Here is a 20,856-nt window from a genome sequence, read left to right as displayed (position 1 = left end):
TTTAATAACTCTTGCCTTTTAAAAATTTATTTTTTAGAAATAACTATTGCTTTTTAGAATCTATTTTTTATTAATTAAATGATGGCACAAATAAATATTGGAAAGACAACATTTAAATTATGGAGGAGAAAATTTTTTTCATCAAAATTATCTTTTCTGATTCATGTAATTTTATTTTTTCAACAAAATAACTTTTTACTTTTTAGTTGGCAGCATGCTTCATTGAATAAAAACAATAGCAATTAGAAAAAAAAATATCTGGAAAAAATTAAAACGAGTTGAACTAAAAAGGAAAAAACATATATTTTTAATTAAAAACCTAATTTTCTTATTCATGCATTTCTTTCTATTTTAAGAAAAACATGTAAAAAAAAATTTACGAGAAACATTATTTTTAAGTAAAAATTTATTATGATTGTTAAAAAAAAAACTTCAATTAAAAGCTTAAAATATTTGAATCAATCATTTTTACACACTTGTATTAAAAGCCTACAATTAATTTTTTTTATGATATATTTAAAGGAAAATATTATCATCATTAAACCCTTCTCGTCAAGAGGAATTTATTGACACTAGATTAGTCTTTTTAGTAGTGGCCAATAAATCATATTATCTCTCTTGCCTCTAAAATTTCAAGAATAAAAATATAAAATAAATAAAGTTTTAGACTAAAAAAATACTCTTTGTTTTTATGCTAAAGTTGGTACATATTGTTTCAATTTTTTCCAAAATGATAAAATTAATTTTTATTGTAAAAAATTGAACATGGCATGATATTTTTTGATACCATAATAAAATATAGTAAATAAATCAAAATAAATTAAAAATATATTATGGGAGTCGAAAATTGAAAAGAGAATTTAGCATCCGAAATGAATAGTTGTCAAAAGGACAAAAGGAGGGGCTACATTCATACGTAGTGTAGCAATCCACGTCGCTCCTGTGTCTGACGCCACAACAATTGAAACAGCAAAAGACCCTCCTCATTAGTTCATTGTATAATATAATAATAAATTATGGAGGAGGAATAACAAGACATAAGGAATTCTAGCAATAGGGTATATCTTCTAAATAAATACATCCACAATTCTAGCAATAAGGTATATCTTTTCAATAAATATTACAAGCTATTAGTAGTTATGACACTACCCTTTAATATTCTAATGCTCAAGGCCCTAATTTACAGCGGGAATTCAAATGGTTTTCTTTTGGTACTGTGACATGTCTTCAAGAGTTCATGAGAATGCTAAAAGGCATTTTTAGGTTTTTGGCAGGCAAAATAATCGCCCTAGAGCTCGCACATTCATTAATGGCTTATTTTATTATTTCTCTTGCTTTTGGCCCAAAATTGCCTGCCTGCTCGCTACCGAATTCCTGCTTTCAAGTCGCATAGAAGAAGCTCCCTGATATGGTCGATTGCTTAACTCTGTGTGTGTGTGTGTGTGTGTGTGTGTGTGTGTGTGTACACATACATCCAGATACGGCTGTCCACACGGTATAAAACCCAAGAGAAAAAAGGAACGATTTACAAGTGCTCTCAAGAGTGAAGAGAGACGAATGGTGAGTTAACCAGAGAACTATATATCCATCCACCTATAGATATACTAGTTCAGTGCTACATTGATCCCTCTATCCCACTACAAAATTAATACATTTACACCCTATGTTTTCCCTGAAAAAAACTTACTTGACATGCTTAGAAATCTGTCGGGTTTTTAACAGAGTATCTCCCCCTCTTCTCCATCTCCATCCAGAAACTCCCCACCATCCTCATCTTCAATGTCATCTTTCATAAACAAACCCAACCGCTCAAGCGGGCTACCGATGCAAGCTCCAATTTCTCCCTTTTTTACCACTTCCATCTTTCCACTGCCAAAACGGAAATCGAATGATATTGAACAGCCACAGAGCCTCTCCAGTTCTCTTTGGATATCTAGGTTCTGTTCAATCTCAACAGTCTTTTCCATCTGCAGTGGCAACCAAAATCAACAGGTAAGAGGCAATTTAAAGTAACATCAATCAGGAGGATCCACAAATACAAGTTCAATTGTGAAAATCAATTATCAAGTAAACCTTTTGTAGCGCAATTCGAGCAGCTTCTCTTTCCCTCTCCCGTTGCATTTTCAGTTCCATCTCTTCCCTCCTTCGAGAGGCAGCTTCAGCAGCTCGGATTTGTGCTTCAATCCAAGACTTCTCTATATTGTCATGAAATCAAAGTCCACAATTAAAACAAAATATGGGACACTGGCATGAACAAAAAAAGATCGACAAGCCATGTAATAGACAGAGATCAATCTTAGAAATAGAAAACATGTGAATTCACATACCATACGCGTGATCCCACACAAAATAAAATTGGAAAAATTGGACACCGTACCAACACAGACAAATAATATAATCATCTAATTTCAAGAATAACAATGACAAAAATTGGAAAAATTTGACACCAGCCCAACATGCCCATCACAAAGTTAACCATGCCTGAATGCTGAATATCAATAACCAGGACAATTATGTTGAACATTTTTTTCTTTTGATTGTTAATATGATATATAAGGACCCACTACCATGTTTGTGTACGATTCTAACAAGGAATACCTGATATAGCATATTTAGGAAGACAATAAGTGACCTAAATTACCTTCCCGCTGCCGCCTTTCCAATCTTTCCTTCTCCTGCCGCATCTTCATTGGATCAGCTTTATCACCCTAACAATAAGAAAGACCAAATGAAAAATCAGGCACCTGTACCATTGGCTACCCTCATTTCACAGTAAAGAGTCAAAATTCAACAACACCTCAGACTGCCACACAAAGAAAAAGGCTTACATCATGAAGCGGTGCCTTATTTTGAGCTTTTAAAATAGTATCTGCAAATCGATGTTTTATTGTTGCATAACGGAGAGCTTTAGTTGGAGACAACGGAACATCAAAGAGAGAGCTCCAGTCTAACAAACAAAAGCAAAATTTAAAAAAAAAATCAGAATTAAAATCAGGTTAAAACACCAGCACCAGCACTTAATTCAATTACATGAAAGCCAACCTTCTCCAGATGCTGCATCTGCGGCCGGAGTTGTAAGCTGGGAACTGGGACATATATTTTCATCATCCAAAGCACTAACAGCCCCTACATATCAGTTGGAACAGCATTACAGATGTCAGGTAACCATATGGTATGCATTTTAATATTACAAATACCAAAAACAAGTTTTCTCACCATCAGAATCTGGATCTGATTTGCTCATCTGTGGTACAGGCATGCTTTTTTCCTGGAAAAATAACTGACAAGCATGCTTGATCAGACATTGCAGAAAATTGAATTTTGACCAACACTGGATCATGATGGACATGTTACCATACCGGTTTGGAGGTATCAGTGCTACATGCACGCTGATCTCTCCCTGATGATCTCTCAGATGATATATCTAAGCCAAGGAAAAACATACAATGGTCAGAAATAATAGGTAACAAAACCATGGCAAGGGAAAAAAATAAAGTTAGCTATCCACCTGAGTTTGTATGGTTTGAATCACTTTGGAGCCTGCATTGACAAGTATTACTGCCACAGCTACTACAGTTTGAGGCAACTGGGATCAACAATGGCTTCACATTCTTAGAGACGCATGCATGTCTTCCACCACCATCAGTGCCTATAACACTACTCTGCCACTTCACACCTTTGTAAGAACTTGGCACGTGAGACTTGCACACCCCTGCTGGTTTAGTAGGCTTTGCCTATAAACAAAGCAGAAATATATAAACTTCAACTACAAAGATTTTGAAAATATATAAATATACATTAGAAAGTCAAAGTACTTAGAACATAGCAGACTTCAATTACTAAAAAACTGCAAAAATATATAATACAATAGCCAAAACACATGGGTCAGATATATATACAGCAATCAGAGGTTTCTAGTTAGAGCTGTATTCTAATTTTTCATTACAGATCCAATCCATCCTAAATCTAAAGGAATGACTTACTTCCAAAACAACACTTGCATTGGATGAGCACCTTATCACCTTTTCTTCAGATGGTTTTGACTTCTTTGGCAAAGCATTGCTGTGCAGAGGAGGTGTTCTGGGACAATTCGGTCTGGAATCAATGATTTGTGTTGTCTGTCCACTTATAATCTTTCCACTTCCAAACTTAGGTCCTTCATGATTCCATTTATCCTCTAAAGCTTTCCAACTTGTCTCAAAAATCCCATTCAGTTCCTCTGCCATTTTATGGACATTATTTGTCGGAGGATTATACAGCATGGCATTTGAAAAGGTCAGTCTGATATCATCTGCAAACTCCTTGATGCTAGCATAACAATTCTTTCCCAGCTTAGACTTTACTGTTCCTAGATCCATGGGAATTGATATAATAGAGAAATAATCAGGAATATTCAGTGCTACTGGATCCACAGGCTTATTGAAAACCCAGCCAGCTGGATGAACCATCAGTGATTTTAGAAGGGCAGAACACTGTTGTGTCACTGCACGGTCCATCTTCAGCCTCTTCTGCTGTTTACACTCTATCATCTTTGGTGGTCCACGCTTCCTAGAACCTGACACAGAAGATTTCTGCTTCACAATTTCTGATTTACTTGTCTGAGAACCAGGATTCTCACTCACAGAAACACTGCAACTACGTTCAGCAGCAAGCAACTTTTTCCCAGGAATAACTTCTATTCTTTGGGAAGCAATCTTAATTGTCAACTTCTTCATCACTACACTCCCAGCAGCAATCATTGTGATGAGCTGAAAGCACCTGAGAGGAGTAACCTCAGATTTCCAGCTTACCAGGCACCACCAAAATTATATGACCAGCAGCACTGTGCCAAGCAGTGCCCTAACGTCAACAAAACCAACATGCATAAGCAAGGGAAAAGTATACAACCCTGCATAAGTTTCAAAACAAATACGGAAGGCCCAGAAAAGGAAAAAAAAAATGTAGATTTAAATGAAAGAAACCAGCAACGCAGGCGAGCCACGAAAAACCCTCAAGTCAAATATCAAACAGAAAAAAATATTTATATATATATTCAATTCAAACTCGCATCACACACACAAAGTTTTAATGTTCTTCGCATTGCATTAAATCACAACAACAGTTATTTTACCATTAACTTAATTCACAAAAGCAAAGTATAAACACGAAAACCAACAGAGAACAAGATTGGGGTTTCCAGAATTTGAAATCGAATAAGAAAAGCAATCAAACAAAAAAACCCAGATATCGATATCCAAAAAATAACCCTAAAGTCCGATGAGTCTAGCGCAAAAAAAGATAAATAAAACAAAATCCGAAATCACAATTCAACAGTTAGATATTAGGATTTAAAGAAAGACTTACCAGGATCCAAAAGGGTAGATCACAGGCTGCTCTGGAAGAAGATTTGACTGCAAGAAGGGCAAGAGGCAAGGTAGTTTTGTAGGGCAGTGTCTACTTGAGAGTGAGCTCTCTCGCTCTCGCTCACGCTCTGTAATCTATTTTAGGGTTTTTTCTTTTTCTTTTTTTTTTTATTTTTTCTTTTGTCTCTCTCTCTCTCTGTTTGGCTTTATTTATACTACTGGCCTACTGGGAGTTGGAGTAGGAGATCCAAGTAGCATTACCGCGTTTTGTTGTAATGACGCTTTTGTCCTCGTTAAGGTCCGTCGCGGTTTTAATTTTAGTAGCGTTTCTTTTTTCTTTTGGTTTAGATGATGTACTTGTTGGTAATTCTAGAAATTTGTGTTAAATAGAAAATACGATAATTGAGTTTTTTATTTATTAATTACAAAATCGGGCGGGAGTGAATATTTATAATTATAATTATATGTAAATAGAAAACGTCAGGGGAATTCATTGGGTAAAACGCACTATGTTCACAATGCTTTTTTTGCATCTATTTTTTTTAATAATTTAACCCTTATTAGACTTGTAGATTAATTTAGGCTAACTTATCATGATGAGATTGAAAAACAAATATTTAAAATGAAAAATATAGAGAAAGTGGGTGGTTTATTTAATATTTGCGGTGAAATATCTATTTTACTTTTAAAAACTAAACCAAGAAACGCATTGTTAGGGACATAAGATCTTTTTGTTTTTTCTTAAAACAATATAATTACCAAAGTAATCTTATAGGCAAAAAAATAATTTTATGTTCAGGGGTTTCATGGTAATTTTGCTTTTTGTTGCATAGTAAAATGATGAACATACCCTCATGAAAAAAAACTAAAACCATCTTGTAGGTGTATTTTATTCTTTCTATCTTGGTTTTTTTGTTATATTTAGAAATAATAAGGGACATTTTTATATTTTAATAATAAAAATATGAAAAAAATTGATGGCGTGTGTCACTCATGCGCCAATGAGAGGATGTTGCTTGCATCCTTTGGGTGACGCGTGTGGTTGCGATTGGTGGTTGAATACTGCTTTCCATGACGACATTAGAATCATCACCACGTCCTCTTGCATTTAGTATAATGCGTATAGACAGCAGGTGGTTGGTTCATCGCTGATGAACATTTTTTTTTTCTATTTTCTCTCTGCTCTCCTAAAAAGTACACAATGGTCCTTTTTTTGTTTGGTATTTTAATTTTAATTCCAATTATTTTTTTTATTTCTGATTTTTTGTGCTTAGCTCTTTTATAAAAGTTTTATTTGTTTTTCAATTTAGTCTTCCCATTACAATTTCTTATATATTATTTTGTCCAATTTGGTCCTTATTCTTTTGGTTTCTATATTTTTTTTCATTTGCTTTTTTATTAAAGTTTTATTAGTTTTCAATTTCATCATTCAATCAAAGTTTATTGTATATTATTTTTTCTAATCCGGTCTTTTTTTTTGTTAAAGTTATTTTTCTTTCAATTTAACCCTCCAATAAAAAAAATTTGGTTGCCCTCCAGTTTATTTTTTTCATTTTTATTTCCACTCTCATTCTTTTAATTATATTTTTTTTGTTTTGGATTTTTTTGTGTAATTGATTTTTTTTCCTTGTTTAATCTTTTAGCGTTTGATTTGTTGGGGATTGGACTTCACGATCTTTCCATTAATGGTGATTCTGATCTAATGACTTGGGTCATGGGTTTGAAAAGTTAATGTAGATTAACATCCTTTTTTTAACTCCTTTTCTTTTTCGATTTCATCGTTTGATATTAGTTTTTTTTCTAATATTAGCTTTGTGGTTTTTTTCAATTTATTTTTTATATGGTTATCTCAATCTTATAACCCGTGTCACGGGTTTTGCAAGTTAACTCAAGTTTTCTTGCCTCTTACTACCGATATTATATGTCTATCATGCTACCTCAGGTTGACTTGGCCTTTTTTTTTCTAGATGATATTTATAATGTGTGCAACCTTACATAATATTTTTTTTCTTTTGTTTTATTCAATCAATTCCACGTGTGTCTGTTCCTATTATTGTTTGATTTTAAAAAAATTATTTTGATAAAAAAATTCCATAAACACAACTGGATAAATGTCACATATTACGATATCAAACATCTTAATCTATATTTATCACTTGATTTTTCCAATTTATTTTTTATTTATCGTTAATGGTTCTATCTTTATTTATTTACACATATAATTCTTGATTTATTTAATAAGATATTTGCATGAGATTTTAAGATTTACACTCAAAAGAAAAAATATACAACCCACGACATGGCACAGGTTAACTAGTACATGTTATATATTGGGTTAGGTTAGTTCAAGCAATGGTTATCTTATGTTGTTTAAAATCAGGATTTATGAAAAAACGAATAAAAAAAGTTGATGATGGGATGGGATGGGCACGAGTGAATTTATCCAAAATTTTAATTTTAATGGAGAAAAAAAAAACAAAAACAAAGATGGTTCGTAACTAATGTGGCTTAAAGGTATTAATAAGTTCCTAATTGATGGTTCGTCTATAACTTGAAACAAAGATTTACGCTCATGAATAAATATAGTATTTTGAATTTATTATGGGCTCGTATATACAAATAAATTATTGTGGAAAAAATTCATATAGGTGACCTGACAAGGTTCACCTTTCATGGAAGGCGAAAGGGTTTACCACAACTCGTATATTATGGTGAAAAATACTCCCAATTAAAATTGGTAAATATCTGAAAAAATTCTCAGAATTTTCTAATCAACTCCTAGTATTTAAATACCAGCTTACTTGTAAGTCTATTATTCATATCAAAATGTTAACCATTAATTCTTAGAAGAAAAAAAATTAGGATTTTCAAATATTGTCTAAGTTCTCATGGATTCAATAAATCAGTTATTAAATCAAAAAATTACATGCAAAGATATTTTTGAATTTTTGTGTATATAAAAAAATATTAAATCATACCATGTATTTTTTTTATATTTTTTAATCCAAAATATGATTTTTATTTTTTTGAGAGATTTGGTTATATGTACACCAAATAAAACACATTTTTTGTATTTTTTGAAATGAGAGTTTTTAGAAATTGTGCAACTTTTTTGAGATTTTGACGAAAAGAAAGTATTTTAATACTAAGACAACATATTACAATATAAGTTTACAGTCCCAATATTAAATAAAATTACTGAAAAAACATGCGAAAGACCCATAAATAATTTTAAATTGGTCTTTGAAAATTTTTAGAAGTATTTTGGAATTTATTTGGAGACTATTTGGAAAAAAAAACCATTTTTTATTCAATGCAAAATTGTCAAAAATAGGTTTAAGGGTGTGTTTGCCGTGTTTGCCGAACAACCCCTTAGGCCAAAAATTCCTCAACAAAAAAAGTAACCAACCAAACAAAACCTTAGTACCTGACCGAGAATAAAATCAATCGGGTTAACTCGAAAACACTGGTTTAACCTTGAATTGAATAGAAAACCATGATTTGACCCGAAACTAAAGCAAAACAAACAATTAAACCAAAAACATAAAATTTTCTAACAAAAATAAATCAAACACCAAGAACGTGAAAAACATGATAAACATTCAAATCGAAACCCAACAAACACAAATCACAAATAATTTTTTTTTTTCATACAATCAAAGGCAAAGGCAAGGTTTTGTTTATAATCATGTGTGGATAAAAAATCAAGCATCCATTTTCTTCGATTAACACTCAAATGTCACGATTTGATCAAAATATATTTGGTTAATCGAAAGAACCCTAAAATCTAAATGGATGAATACATGTTATTGGTGCGTTTTAACCCTAGATTATTTGCTAAAATGACAAAGTAACATGTATGTGCTAGGAATTAACCTAAAATAGCTCAAAAACAAGAGGGGCAAAGTTCACGCGATGAACATAAACCCAAAATCTAGACAATTTCTAGAAATTAAAGAACTAATGCCAAAAACCCAAATTTGGCCTTCTAGGCCTTTAAACACACTACTTTTGGTCCTCACAAACTACATTATCAATAACAAGCATAGTTGAATCCAAAGAACTAACAAAAAATATCAAATCATCACAAACATGAATTAAATTCCAACTTCATAACTGCAACCTCAATAACAACCAACAAAAACATCGAATTTCAATTCAAAACTGACTCTTTAAACACTTGGAACCTAAATCATGCTCAGAAACCAAGAACATACACTAACAAAAATAGAAAAAGGCATCAAACACTCACTGTCAACTTTTAGCAGAATCCAAAACTACCATATTTTATCAAAATCAGTCACAAACATATTATCTTGACACTTAATAACATCAACACCAACTCCAAACAAGATTTAAACAATAAAATTGTTTTACACATCAATCAAAATAAAACTCGAAAACATTATAACACTAAAACAAGTTTAAAAAACATCAAAAGATGTTTAAATATTAATAAAGCATGAATGAACATGTCACATGGACTTCACCTTTGAGTTGTTACATGACTATACCTTTTTCAAGCTTATTGACTATAGGCTGATATTTTTTCTTCTATTTTCCTTCATTCTTTTCCTTTCACTCCTTTTTTTTCCAAACCTTATTAGACCTTTTATATTAGGCTTTTGAAGCTTCACAATAGGTTCTATTAACAGAGTATTTCCCCACGTTTTTCCTCTCTCTTTTTTCTCCTCTAATTTTCAGGGGTATTTATTGGGTTTTTCTAGGTTTTTTGGTGGATTCTCTCAAAGATTGACCCCTTAGCACTTTGATCAAAGCGAGAGGGTTCTGGACAAAAGTTAATAGTTGAAAGCTCTTGTACTAGGCTGATTTTGCAATTATGGTTTCGGTTTTAAGGGTATTTAGTGGTTTTGCTAGACTTGGAGGGTAAGAAGCTATTTCTGGCCTTTCGATCTTGAGGGGAAGGTTTTAAAGCCATTGATAAGAACCTTTTTTTTTCCTTACCTGAGTATCCTCACACCCTTTTAAAGGGTGAGACTAGTCTCATTCGGGGTTTGTGGCTGCCCCTCCCAATAAGTGCGCTTCCTGGGATCGAACTTGTGTTCTCACCCTTACAGGGATATAGTAGTGCCTTAACCGCTAGACCAACACTTCATTGGTATTGATAAGAACCCTTTGAGAAGCTTTAAGTGTGAACACATGAAAAAAATTGTGGTTTTTGAAAAACAAGTATAACGGTCAAAGCTGGCTAGGTTGACCATTTTTTAGGCTTCGTTGGAGCAACTCTAATGTGAACGTCATCGGAAACCACATGAAGTTGGTAGAAGAGATGCACACCTTTCATTTGGATCTAACCTTACTTAATTTAGAGGTCTGTATCTTCATATTCATTCATTCAAAGGTGCTAACTTGATCAACCCTGAATCTAAAAATATAAGGAAGCTGATCAGGGACAAGATATTGGAGACTTCTATGGAAGTATTAGGGTGTATACGTTCAATTTAATAGGCATGGGGTTCTAAATAGGGTGTTTGCCAATTAAATGGTGGTGGTTATAGCCCCTGAGGTGGTCGGAGATGCCACATTTATTTGCTAAAAGATGTTCACTCGATCATCCAAAATTGCCAATGAATGAGATGAACAATAGGTGAACAACACGTCGTCTAGGTTAAACCATAGAAATTAGGGCCTTTTAATTTTATATTTGGCCAATTTTAATTGTTCCTTATTCTTCAAATTCCTTTTAATTGCACCCATAATTATCTCCTAACTTTTAATTGCATGGAATTGCACCCCTGCCAAATACAAATATCAACCTCAGAGATCAGCGCCTTTTACAAACGAGTCCTTGGTTTTCAATTTTTTTCAATTTCATCTTTAATTGACCACCAAAATTTCAATTCCTTTCAATTTGGCCCATGATTTGACAAATTTCTACCCCAGAAAATTGCATGCCACTTATAAGTTGGTCCTTGATCTAGGGAATCTGCAAGTCCTTAATTGCTTTCAAACTCTATTTTTTTTCACAATAATTTGACCAATTAAAACGTCCAAAGTCTAATTTCAATCCCCAAACTTCAATTTCTTCTAATCAATACCCAAATTGACTTCAAAAACTGATTTTCCTTACAAACAAGTCCTCAATAAAATTAATTAAGCCTTCTAAAATTCTAATTGAGTCCTTAACCATCCAAATTTATATTTCTTTACCCCAAATAAAAATATTTTCACCAATTAGGCCTTTTGTCAATCAGAATTAAGTTGCTAATTTTGTTAATCTTATACATTTTGGTCCTTCAACTTTTTCACTTATCATCGTGGTCCTCCACTACCAATATTAGATTATCTTCTAGGCTTTCTTCATGTATAATTGTATATCCTATTATGTATGTGTGTGTATTATGTGGTCAAAAATGGATAACAACAATAATAATTATAATCTGAACAGTAATCTTAAATGAATAGTCTAGATAGACTAAAAATTGGTAAATTTCTACCTTGCTAGAAAAGTTGTTTTGATGGGAGACTTGAGCCGGTAATGATTATAAGAAGGAAATTTGAATGTGCATATTTGTGCGGGTGAGTTACTAAAATTTGCTTTTGTTTAGAGAACAAAGGAAAATGAATAGAAAAAAAAGTAAAACAAGAATTTAATTGAAAATGAATGTTAAATTGATGAAAGTAAACTTAAAATAATATCATGTGGAATGAGAATGCAAAGGAAGAATAATGTGGTATACTTGTTGATACAAAGAGGCCACAAGAGCTATGTAGCAACAGGGAGGTACTACTCGAGCTCTAACAATAGGTAGGTGTCATACACCTTGTCATTTTCTTCCTTAATCTGTCATTGTATTATGCTGGAAATGTTCTATTATATCATATTTAAATTATGGTTTTTGACAAAGAAATTAGTTTCCTAGTAATAGGACTAATGTCTGGTAATGAGACTAATGCTCAGTAATGGGTGGAGGAATTAGTTTCTAGATAATTGTATTAATGCCTGATAAAGGGAGAATAAATTAATTTCCTGATGATGGAACAAACAAGAAACCTCAATGTGGTGAATGAATAATGTAGATGAATAGATGGATTATGTTGATAAATAATTGAGGAATAATTGACAATGACGACCTATAATTTAAATGCAATATTTTATTTGTTCTATTTGCTTTAGTAATTTACATGTCATAAGGTTAATTGATATTTATAAATTAAATATAGCTACCTCACAACCTTGAATAGGATGACAAATATTTATAGGACAACCTTTGATCAAAACTTGTATTAAATGCACCTTTTGTTTTGTAATGAGTTATGTATTTAAGTATTAATTATACCAAGGTTTATGTAATTTGAACTCAACTTAATCAAGTAAACTTATAATGCCATATTAGTTCTTTTATCGTATCCTAGATAATTAGTGTGTGATTAGTTAAAGATTTGAATATTTTGTATTGATAATTATATGCATGTGGTGAACCATAATAAAATATGATGAATGTGATGTGTGAAGTTGTGATGAGATGAGTCCAGGATGATTGAAATGTGAATTGGTTGAATATTGAAGTGTAACAAGTCTTTGTCGATAACTTCGGATCTCCCGGTATAAAAGAGACTCTGCTGAAATTTCGATATATATCCAAAGAAAAAAAATCACTCTAAAAGTTGTAATATTCATGAGAAATTAAGTAATGATTGCATGTGTTTATGAAGAATGTTATAGTTGGTATCAAAGCCTTGGTATGGGTTCAGGAACTATTATGAAAATTTTTATATGTTGAATTGTTTGAGGATGGTTCGTATGAGATATGGCACTATGATAGACCCCTCTTGAGCGAGGATGAGAGATCGGGATGTAGATCTTGAGAAGAGTCAGAGGAGGATCCCCTAGCTGATATTGCCTCTTATGCGCCATCGACTTCCATTTAGAAGAGATGGGATGGATCAGTTAGACTCCTAGATGATACCACTTCCAGACAAGCTTGGGTATCACTTATGAGAGCCCCTGCTTTGTATACTAACCCTATTTTTATTGCACAAATAGTGAGGTTAATAATGGAAAATATTAATAATGTCCTGACCCTTGCAGCCCAGTAGCCTTAGTAGTGCCACCATCTCCAGTGGTTATGACACCTACAAACAATGTAGTTGCCTTGATATAAATTGTAAAGAGCATGAAAGAGATGAGCTATGAGCCTTTCCTAGGGGATTAGGATGTAAAAAATTACTGGCAGATGAATTAGAAAGATAGAGAAAACTCTAATTTAGATAAAGGTGCCAGATGAATTGAGGGTAGATATGACATGTAACTGTTGTCTGATATAGCATGGTTATGGTGGGAGACAATACAGTTGAGGAGGGACACCGGGTTATGGACGTGGGGTGATTTTAGAGTTAATTTTGAAAATCAAGTTTACTCTAGATATCACCGAAAAATGAAGAAACATAAGTTTTTGACATTAACATGATGACATGTCAGTGCTTGAGTATGAAAAGAGATTACACGACCTCTCTATAATTGCCTTGTATCATGTTTCTACTTCATAGGTATACTTCATTTCATGGCACCTTATACACTACAATGTTAGTATCTAAACCAAACATATCTGCGTAGGATCAAACAAACACATCGACATACTCGTGTAGTAGTGAGATCAAGTTTTCCCTTTATCTAGTAGTTATTAGAGTCCCTATTTTCAATTATCTTTCATACTAACATTAATTGTCTCTAATTCTTTTTTTTTTTCTGGTTTCCAAGCTCACTCTGATTGTTCTACTAGCTTAGCAAATTCTTTTACATCATCCTCTTCCCATTCATTTTCTTCCATTGCAATTGTGTAGTCATCAAAATTTGGCCATTCATTCTCAGTGAAATGTGCTCGTGATTTTATGGATGATCCGCTTTCAGATTTCCTGAAAGCGGAAGGTGTTTTAGTGTAAGTATGTATTTTGCAAAGATAAAAGGGTGGAAAAAATTGCAAAAATACATGATCTCATTGATAAAAAAGAAAGGCTCAACTACAACAAAAACCATATATTAACTTTCCCATGAAACTCTTTACAGATGTTTCTTCTACGATATGAACAATTACTAGTAGTAACAACTCTTCTCCTTCCATAGTCTTTCCTTTCTCACTACAGCTCTTAACCTTACTGCTATCATGTTCCAATATGTTGATGCCTATAATAGTCAAGCCTTGGGTAAAGACATTCATCATATCTTCAGAGTGCATTACACAAGCAGCCTTAGGGAATGATACTTAAATTAGAGGGATGGCAATCTCTTCCTCTTTTCTCGTTTAATATTGGCAACTCTTTAATAGTCTCTCTTTTAAGGCTTAAAGTCAAGCACAAATCTCTTATTTGTAGTCTTCAACCGTATCAGACTTATCCTCTCAAGATTTTAAGAGATAGAATCATACTAGAAAAGAAATCTGTGCCTTAAGAAATATTTGGCCACCATTCTTGTGGCTTCAAAAATTACCAGTTTTCTCAATACCGTGTCTTTTGGCACCCATTTTGTATTAACAATTTCAAAAGCATGGAAATTTCCATCTTTGCTCCGCTCCCTTTGACTTTATATAGGGAACCGTCGCGTTCTATACCATTGATAAGGTCTCTTCGACCTTAACTATTACCAATGTTCCATTCATAATATACTTCAAACACTGATGCAAGGATGATGTCATGGTGCCAGCGGCGTGTATCCAAGGCCTTCCTAATAACATGTTGTGTGATGTTCATCACTTGTAAGGTTACTAAAAACACTTGCGGGGATAACTTTATTTCAATGGTCCCCACCACTTGCCTTAGGAAACTATCATAAGCCCTAACTATTATGGTGTTTTGCAGCATATGTGTTGAATCAACTGACATTTCATCTAGCACATACTTTGGGAGTACATTTAAAGCTAAATTGTTGTCCACCAATACTTTGTCAATGGTGCAATCCTTGCACCTCGTAGTGATGTACAGAGGTTTATTATGACTCGTTCCTCTAACATCGAGCTTGTCTTTAGTGATGTATAGGTAATTTGTCGCATTGATTCTTTTGACTAGATACTTCATAGTCCTTTGGGTCATGTTCTGGGGCACATATGCCTCGTTCAATACTTTCTGCAGTGTATTGCAATGTGGCTCAGAACTTAGGATAAGAGACATCAGGGATATCCTGGCAGGGATTTTCTTCAGCTGATTTACCACACTATACTCACTATGCTTCATCAGCTTCAGGAGTTCACCGATTTTTTTCTCACTCGTAAGTTTTTTTTATTTACATCTCTTTGATGGCATCTACAACCTCTTTGCCTTTAGCTTTTCATTTCATTTCTAGTTCTTTATGTGTAAAGCACCTACCATTTCAAGTTAATCCATCAATCTTAGTCTGAAACATAGGAGCATGACCCTCAATATTGGGAGAATTTTTGTAATTATAAGGCAATGCATTATAGTTCCCATTATAGGTAACGACATGCCTTGTTAGGACGAGCTTCGATGGATTGTTCTCGGTATGTTGAAGCCTACACATTTATGCTTTCTTCCCTTGAAAACTTATCATGCCTACGGTATCATCATTTTCCTCATTCTCTATTTGTAACAGACCACAAGTCATCATTTGTATTAGCTTATGGTGAAACTGTTCACATTCATCAATGTCATGTCCTATTACTTCGTAGAACCTATAAAAATTATCACTCTTTCTTGAACCTGATTCATTTTTTATTGGCAAATAACTTACTTGCATTAACATGTCATACAACTTATCCATGATTACCCTTAAAAGCTTCTCTTTCTTTCTTCCAAACTTCACATCATTTACTCCTTTATTATTGGAAGCATGATTAGGCAAGGGGTTGAAATTGATGTTAGGGTTATCTTCAAAGGTTATTCATCTTGCTTTGAATAATTGCAAGAGCTTTCTTTTGAATGTTGAACAAGTATCAATATTGTGGCTAGGGTTATTGGCATGGTACTCATAGGTTAGGTTTGGTTTGTACCAATTGGGAAATGAGACTTCAGTGGTGGACATAGAAGAGGGGCCACATGACCCATGCTTAGCAATTTTGTATATATTTCTCCTAAGGGCTTAAGTAGAGGTGAGAGTTGTTCCTGGTTTCTTTGGTATGCTCTCGTTGGATTGTTTTCGACTTGGTTTTCTAGCGGGTTAGTATGTTGGTTTATCATAAGAGGCTTAACAGAGTTAATACTGGATATTTGAGAAAACGGGGTCTGATAGCTTTGGGTTTGGTAATTCTTCTTACCTTTATACCCTATTTCCACATTACTCACTTTAGCATTCTTTTTCCTCCTAGTAAACCCCTTCTTCTTGGTAGGTTTCAATATTCTACAAGAGGATATTCTATTCTCTCAGCAATAACAACAACATCATAAAAATGTTGGGTAGAGCTACCCATCATATGCTCATAATATGAGAACTTTAAAGTATTGGTAAATAGAGTCACCATCTCTTTCTCCAAGGTGGTTGTACATGCATTGCATTGTTTTTCCACATATAGGTGTACTTTTTTATGGTTTCCTTATTGCTTTTGTCCATCACCATTAAACTCGTTCGGTATGGAGCGATGTTAATATTGAATATGTTATTTCAATAAAACATTAGCAAGATCACTTTATTTCTTGACCCTTGTGTTATCCAAGGTTATATACCAGCTTAACACATAACCAATCAAGTTGTCTTGGAAGAAATGGATGAGCAACTTCTCATTGCATATGACTTCTACCATTTTTGTTTACAGTTGACCTCATGTGCACATTAGGGCATTTCAATCTTATATATGTGACAAATTTTAGCACCCTAAAATTCTTGAGCACCACTACATTTAACATCAGCATATCCCAACTGCTCTAACAAGATCATAGACGTCAAATTCCTCAACAACCCTCAATATTTCTTCTCGGGCAACCCACTTTTCTTGTTCGAGAAGATTGGAGGATTTAACCCCGTAGGATCCCTCCATTGTTAAATCTATTATAGTCGACACTTGAGTAAGTATATCAAGTGAGTCATTAGAATGCTCGTTGTTCCTTGTGGTCTAGTAGCAGGATTTGCCCTCAAGTTTTGTGAATCGAGGATAACTAGAGTTGTTAGCGGCGGTAACATGATTGGCTACTGACTGGATGTCCCTTCCCTAGACTACGCTCGTAGGAATTACTCGAGTAAACTAGTTATATAAGCCATATTATTTTTAACATCTTCCAACTTTTTTTGGTAGTGGGCTTCAAGGTGAGCCCCGTTTTCATTTGCTATATTTTTATGAAGCCTAGTATTATAGACTCTAGCAAGGGAACCTATATTTTAAATATCTACCATGCACATTCTATAATTTATAAATGCATATGGATTTATGATTATGCTTGATGATGTATATTTGATATTGAATAGCTATACCTTAGGCTAATACATAGCCACCATTCCTATATAAACGGATAGGGTTCTGATCCTTTCATAGTTGTCGAGACAATTTAATCTGAGCCAATGCTTAATAAAATATACTCATCATAAAGAAATATTGCTCAAAAGGTTAGGTCTAAGACCTTTTCATTAATACTTGATGAAAACTTTTACATTTGAAAGCTAGTCTACTCATCATCATCGTTTATAGGAAGAAAGGCAAAACCTTTATTTTTTATGTCCCTAAGAAAAGCATTAGTCCCAACCATACTTTATTGATATCGATTGACATCCCTTTCAACCTGCTAGGCATTGTGGTGGATTCTTCAGGCATATACAGAGGCTTGGTTAACTACTCATCCATATTTCTCATGTTCTCCAAGAGTAACACGTTCCTATTCAGTTGATTATTGTTGGTGTCAATCATCTGGTTATGACACTCGAGCAGTTCGTTCTTCTCTTCCAAATGTTTTTCCTTGGCTTTTTTTTTCCCATTGAGCTTCTTCTCTAGTAGGTTGATCTCATTTTTCTTATTATCTAAATTAGTTTTAAAGACCCCGACAGCTTTTTCTTTAGCTTTAGCTTCAACCAGCTCACTTTCCAGCATCACATGCTTCTTGTAAAGCATTTCATACTGCTCAATCTGACTTTTTAACTCAGCTTGGGTCCTTGAAGACATATCAGCCTTTTCTTGGCAATCATTGAAATTGGTTTTCAAAGCCTCTAGCTCAGTATTGGTTTGCATCCAATGTGTTCTCAATTCTCCTCGCTCTTCCTCAGTTTGGTTTCTAATTGTCTTTTCTTCTTTCAATTGCTTTTTTAAGAACATGATTTTCTTGTCCTTTTCCTCCAATTGTTGCTCTACAAACTTTCTCAATTTCTCTCAGTAAGGAGTTGCTCCTCAAAGGATATCTTGAGGGCTTTATTGGCGTCCACCTCTATTTAGAGCTTTTCCAATTGTTCTCTTAACTCTTCTTCCTTGTTAATCCTATTTCTTTTAATTGGTTCAATAGCTTGTGAAGTCTCAACTTCAAATCCAAGAGTCACGAGGATGGTGACTAATGATGGATTTATCCATTTTGGATATTTTTCACTAGTAACTGGATCTCTCAAACCATCTAATTCCTTTTTTACTAATATCAGAAGCTTCCAAACTTGGTTGATGTTCTCCACAACTTCCAAAATAGATTGGTCCTTGAATGACCTGGAGAATTGGGATAACTCAGTTGTCATTGACACATGTTATATGCCTCTAAGTTGCTTTACAACCAAAGCGGATGCATAGCTGACATATCCAGTCACTCCAATCAGAGGCATCCATTGTCTTTGCCCACAACTCATCAAGCAATTTGTTGCTCTCATCCACAGGGCTTTTCACTCCACTTCTTTTTATAGGGTTCCTTGCAATTTTACTTTCTAGTTTTCCTCGCTCAGGTCCTTCCACTCCTTTTCTTTAACTATCTCTAGTGGTTTTTAACTAAACCATTAGAAGTTGTTTAATACCAGCTTCTTGGTTTCAATATGGCTAATCAGCTGTATATACAATATTTTATTCACAACATCTCATCGATCCCTTATCAACCCTCCTACAATGGTTGAGCGCCAAGATAGTTTCTACTAGTATCACCACAATGAGATTTATCTAGTATTTTTATATACAACAAAAATTGTGGTTGCCTCTAAACTGATTATTCTAGTGAGGTTTGAAAATAAAACCAACTCGAAGATTCCTAAAACATGTATTATGTTCTTTTCTTTAACATATCTAGAGTCATTCTTTTTCCTCACGAGCACATCTTAAATCATCTTCCATTTCTAACCATTAGGACTTTCTCTAATATCTTATTATGATTTAGAACTCTGATCAATTTGGTTAATTCAATTAGCACTTTGTCACACCTTTGGTTGGAGTAAACTTTGTATATATTTTAAGGGAATTCAGTCAGTAAACCATACCCTTACAAAATAGAACACACGTCTACATTTCTAAAAGTGAAACACCGGTACTCGTGGTTCTAAAAATGTATCAAGGCTTTAGTTATTGAATTCTGCATAGACACTTTTGTGATTTCCACCATCCTCTCATATTTCTTCAAAAACCCATCCTCGTGGATGCTTTTCATGTGTGATATGAGCTTCTTCAAGTCATTTCTGGAGCAACTCATATTTCTGATGGATAGTGATTTACTATCATTCAATATCAGACAATCCTCTTCTAATAGCTATAGGGATTCAGAATCCAACCCGTATTCAACAAAGGTCATCTCTTTAATAGTGGTCATTTTATCAGTCCTAAGTCCTACAATTCAAAATGTTTTTTAGAGTTGAGCATGTCTTAATGCAATAGTGTTTAATTGTAGAACATACATCCTACAAGCAAGTTTTATGTCTTTTATGTGAGACATTGATGTAAGTACGATCTAGTCTTAAAAAAGTCTCTTGTTGTCCCAATGATTACCCTTGTGAAGGTAATATAGGGGTTTAGTAGGTAGTGGGATGGTACGTATACCAATCATTATCAGTCCAAGCACTCTACAAAAAGTTGAATGGTTTCACGAACTTAAACCCTGATTGAAAGTCATAGGGTAAGTCGTTACTCTCACACCAAACCTAGAGTTTCCAAGTGTGTGTATTCCAAAGCAATATATCACAAATGGACTAGTGATGCATGAAGATATTCATCCATATCCAATATACATGCATAAGTAGAATAAAATATGCTAAAACATAAATAAGTATATAAAAAAGTAAGCCAAATGTGAAAATTTCAACATATCAAATCACATAAAACACTCAAAGTCTGGTCCAATACTGTAAAAAATAGAAGATCCCCAGTGGAGTCGTCATTCTGTCGCACGTGCGCGCACGACATAGCAGGACATCAGGGGGTCAAGGAGTTGCCACCTAGTTTGGTTTAGGGTCACTAGGAGACCCGAGTGGACTGGTCTTATTTGAAATTCCTGGGTAAGGGGATGGTTATACCAAGGGAAGGTATTAGCACCCCCAATACACCTTACCTGAGGTAAGCTGCATTGTATGGTCTGAATGTGGCTTAAAGGCTTTGATGGATTCCTAATTGGTGGTTCGTCTATGGCTCGAAACAAAGATCTACGCTCATGAACAAAACTAGCATTTCAA

General features: G+C 33.9%; 1 protein-coding gene across 4 annotated transcripts; it reads right to left on the bottom strand.

The window, feature by feature from the left end:
* Window positions 1-1,500: 1,500 nt before the first annotated feature.
* LOC7471842 (transcription factor GTE10) lies at window positions 1,501-5,519 on the bottom strand. Of its 4 annotated transcripts, none has more exons than XM_024581532.2 (10): window positions 5,344-5,519; window positions 3,984-4,839; window positions 3,509-3,734; window positions 3,360-3,424; window positions 3,217-3,280; window positions 3,043-3,126; window positions 2,829-2,947; window positions 2,642-2,708; window positions 2,074-2,195; window positions 1,501-1,967 (listed from the first exon to the last, which is right to left on the bottom strand). In XM_024581532.2, exons 2-10 carry the CDS (start codon window positions 4,737-4,739, stop codon window positions 1,716-1,718), a joined length of 1,755 nt encoding a protein of 584 aa, XP_024437300.1. In that variant the 5' UTR covers window positions 4,740-4,839; window positions 5,344-5,519; the 3' UTR covers window positions 1,501-1,715. The 4 variants fall into 4 exon arrangements, with proteins under 4 accessions (XP_024437300.1, XP_024437299.1, XP_024437301.1 ...); XM_024581531.2 differs by having other exon boundaries at window positions 3,984-4,888; window positions 5,344-5,516; XM_024581533.2 differs by having other exon boundaries at window positions 3,217-3,268; window positions 3,984-4,888; window positions 5,344-5,516.
* Between the last annotated feature and the right edge of the window lie 15,337 nt (window positions 5,520-20,856).

Source organism: Populus trichocarpa, chromosome 11, assembly GCF_000002775.5.
Source record: "Populus trichocarpa isolate Nisqually-1 chromosome 11, P.trichocarpa_v4.1, whole genome shotgun sequence".
Taxonomy (NCBI): Eukaryota; Viridiplantae; Streptophyta; class Magnoliopsida; order Malpighiales; family Salicaceae; genus Populus; species Populus trichocarpa.
This window is presented reverse-complemented; position numbering and strand designations above follow the sequence as displayed.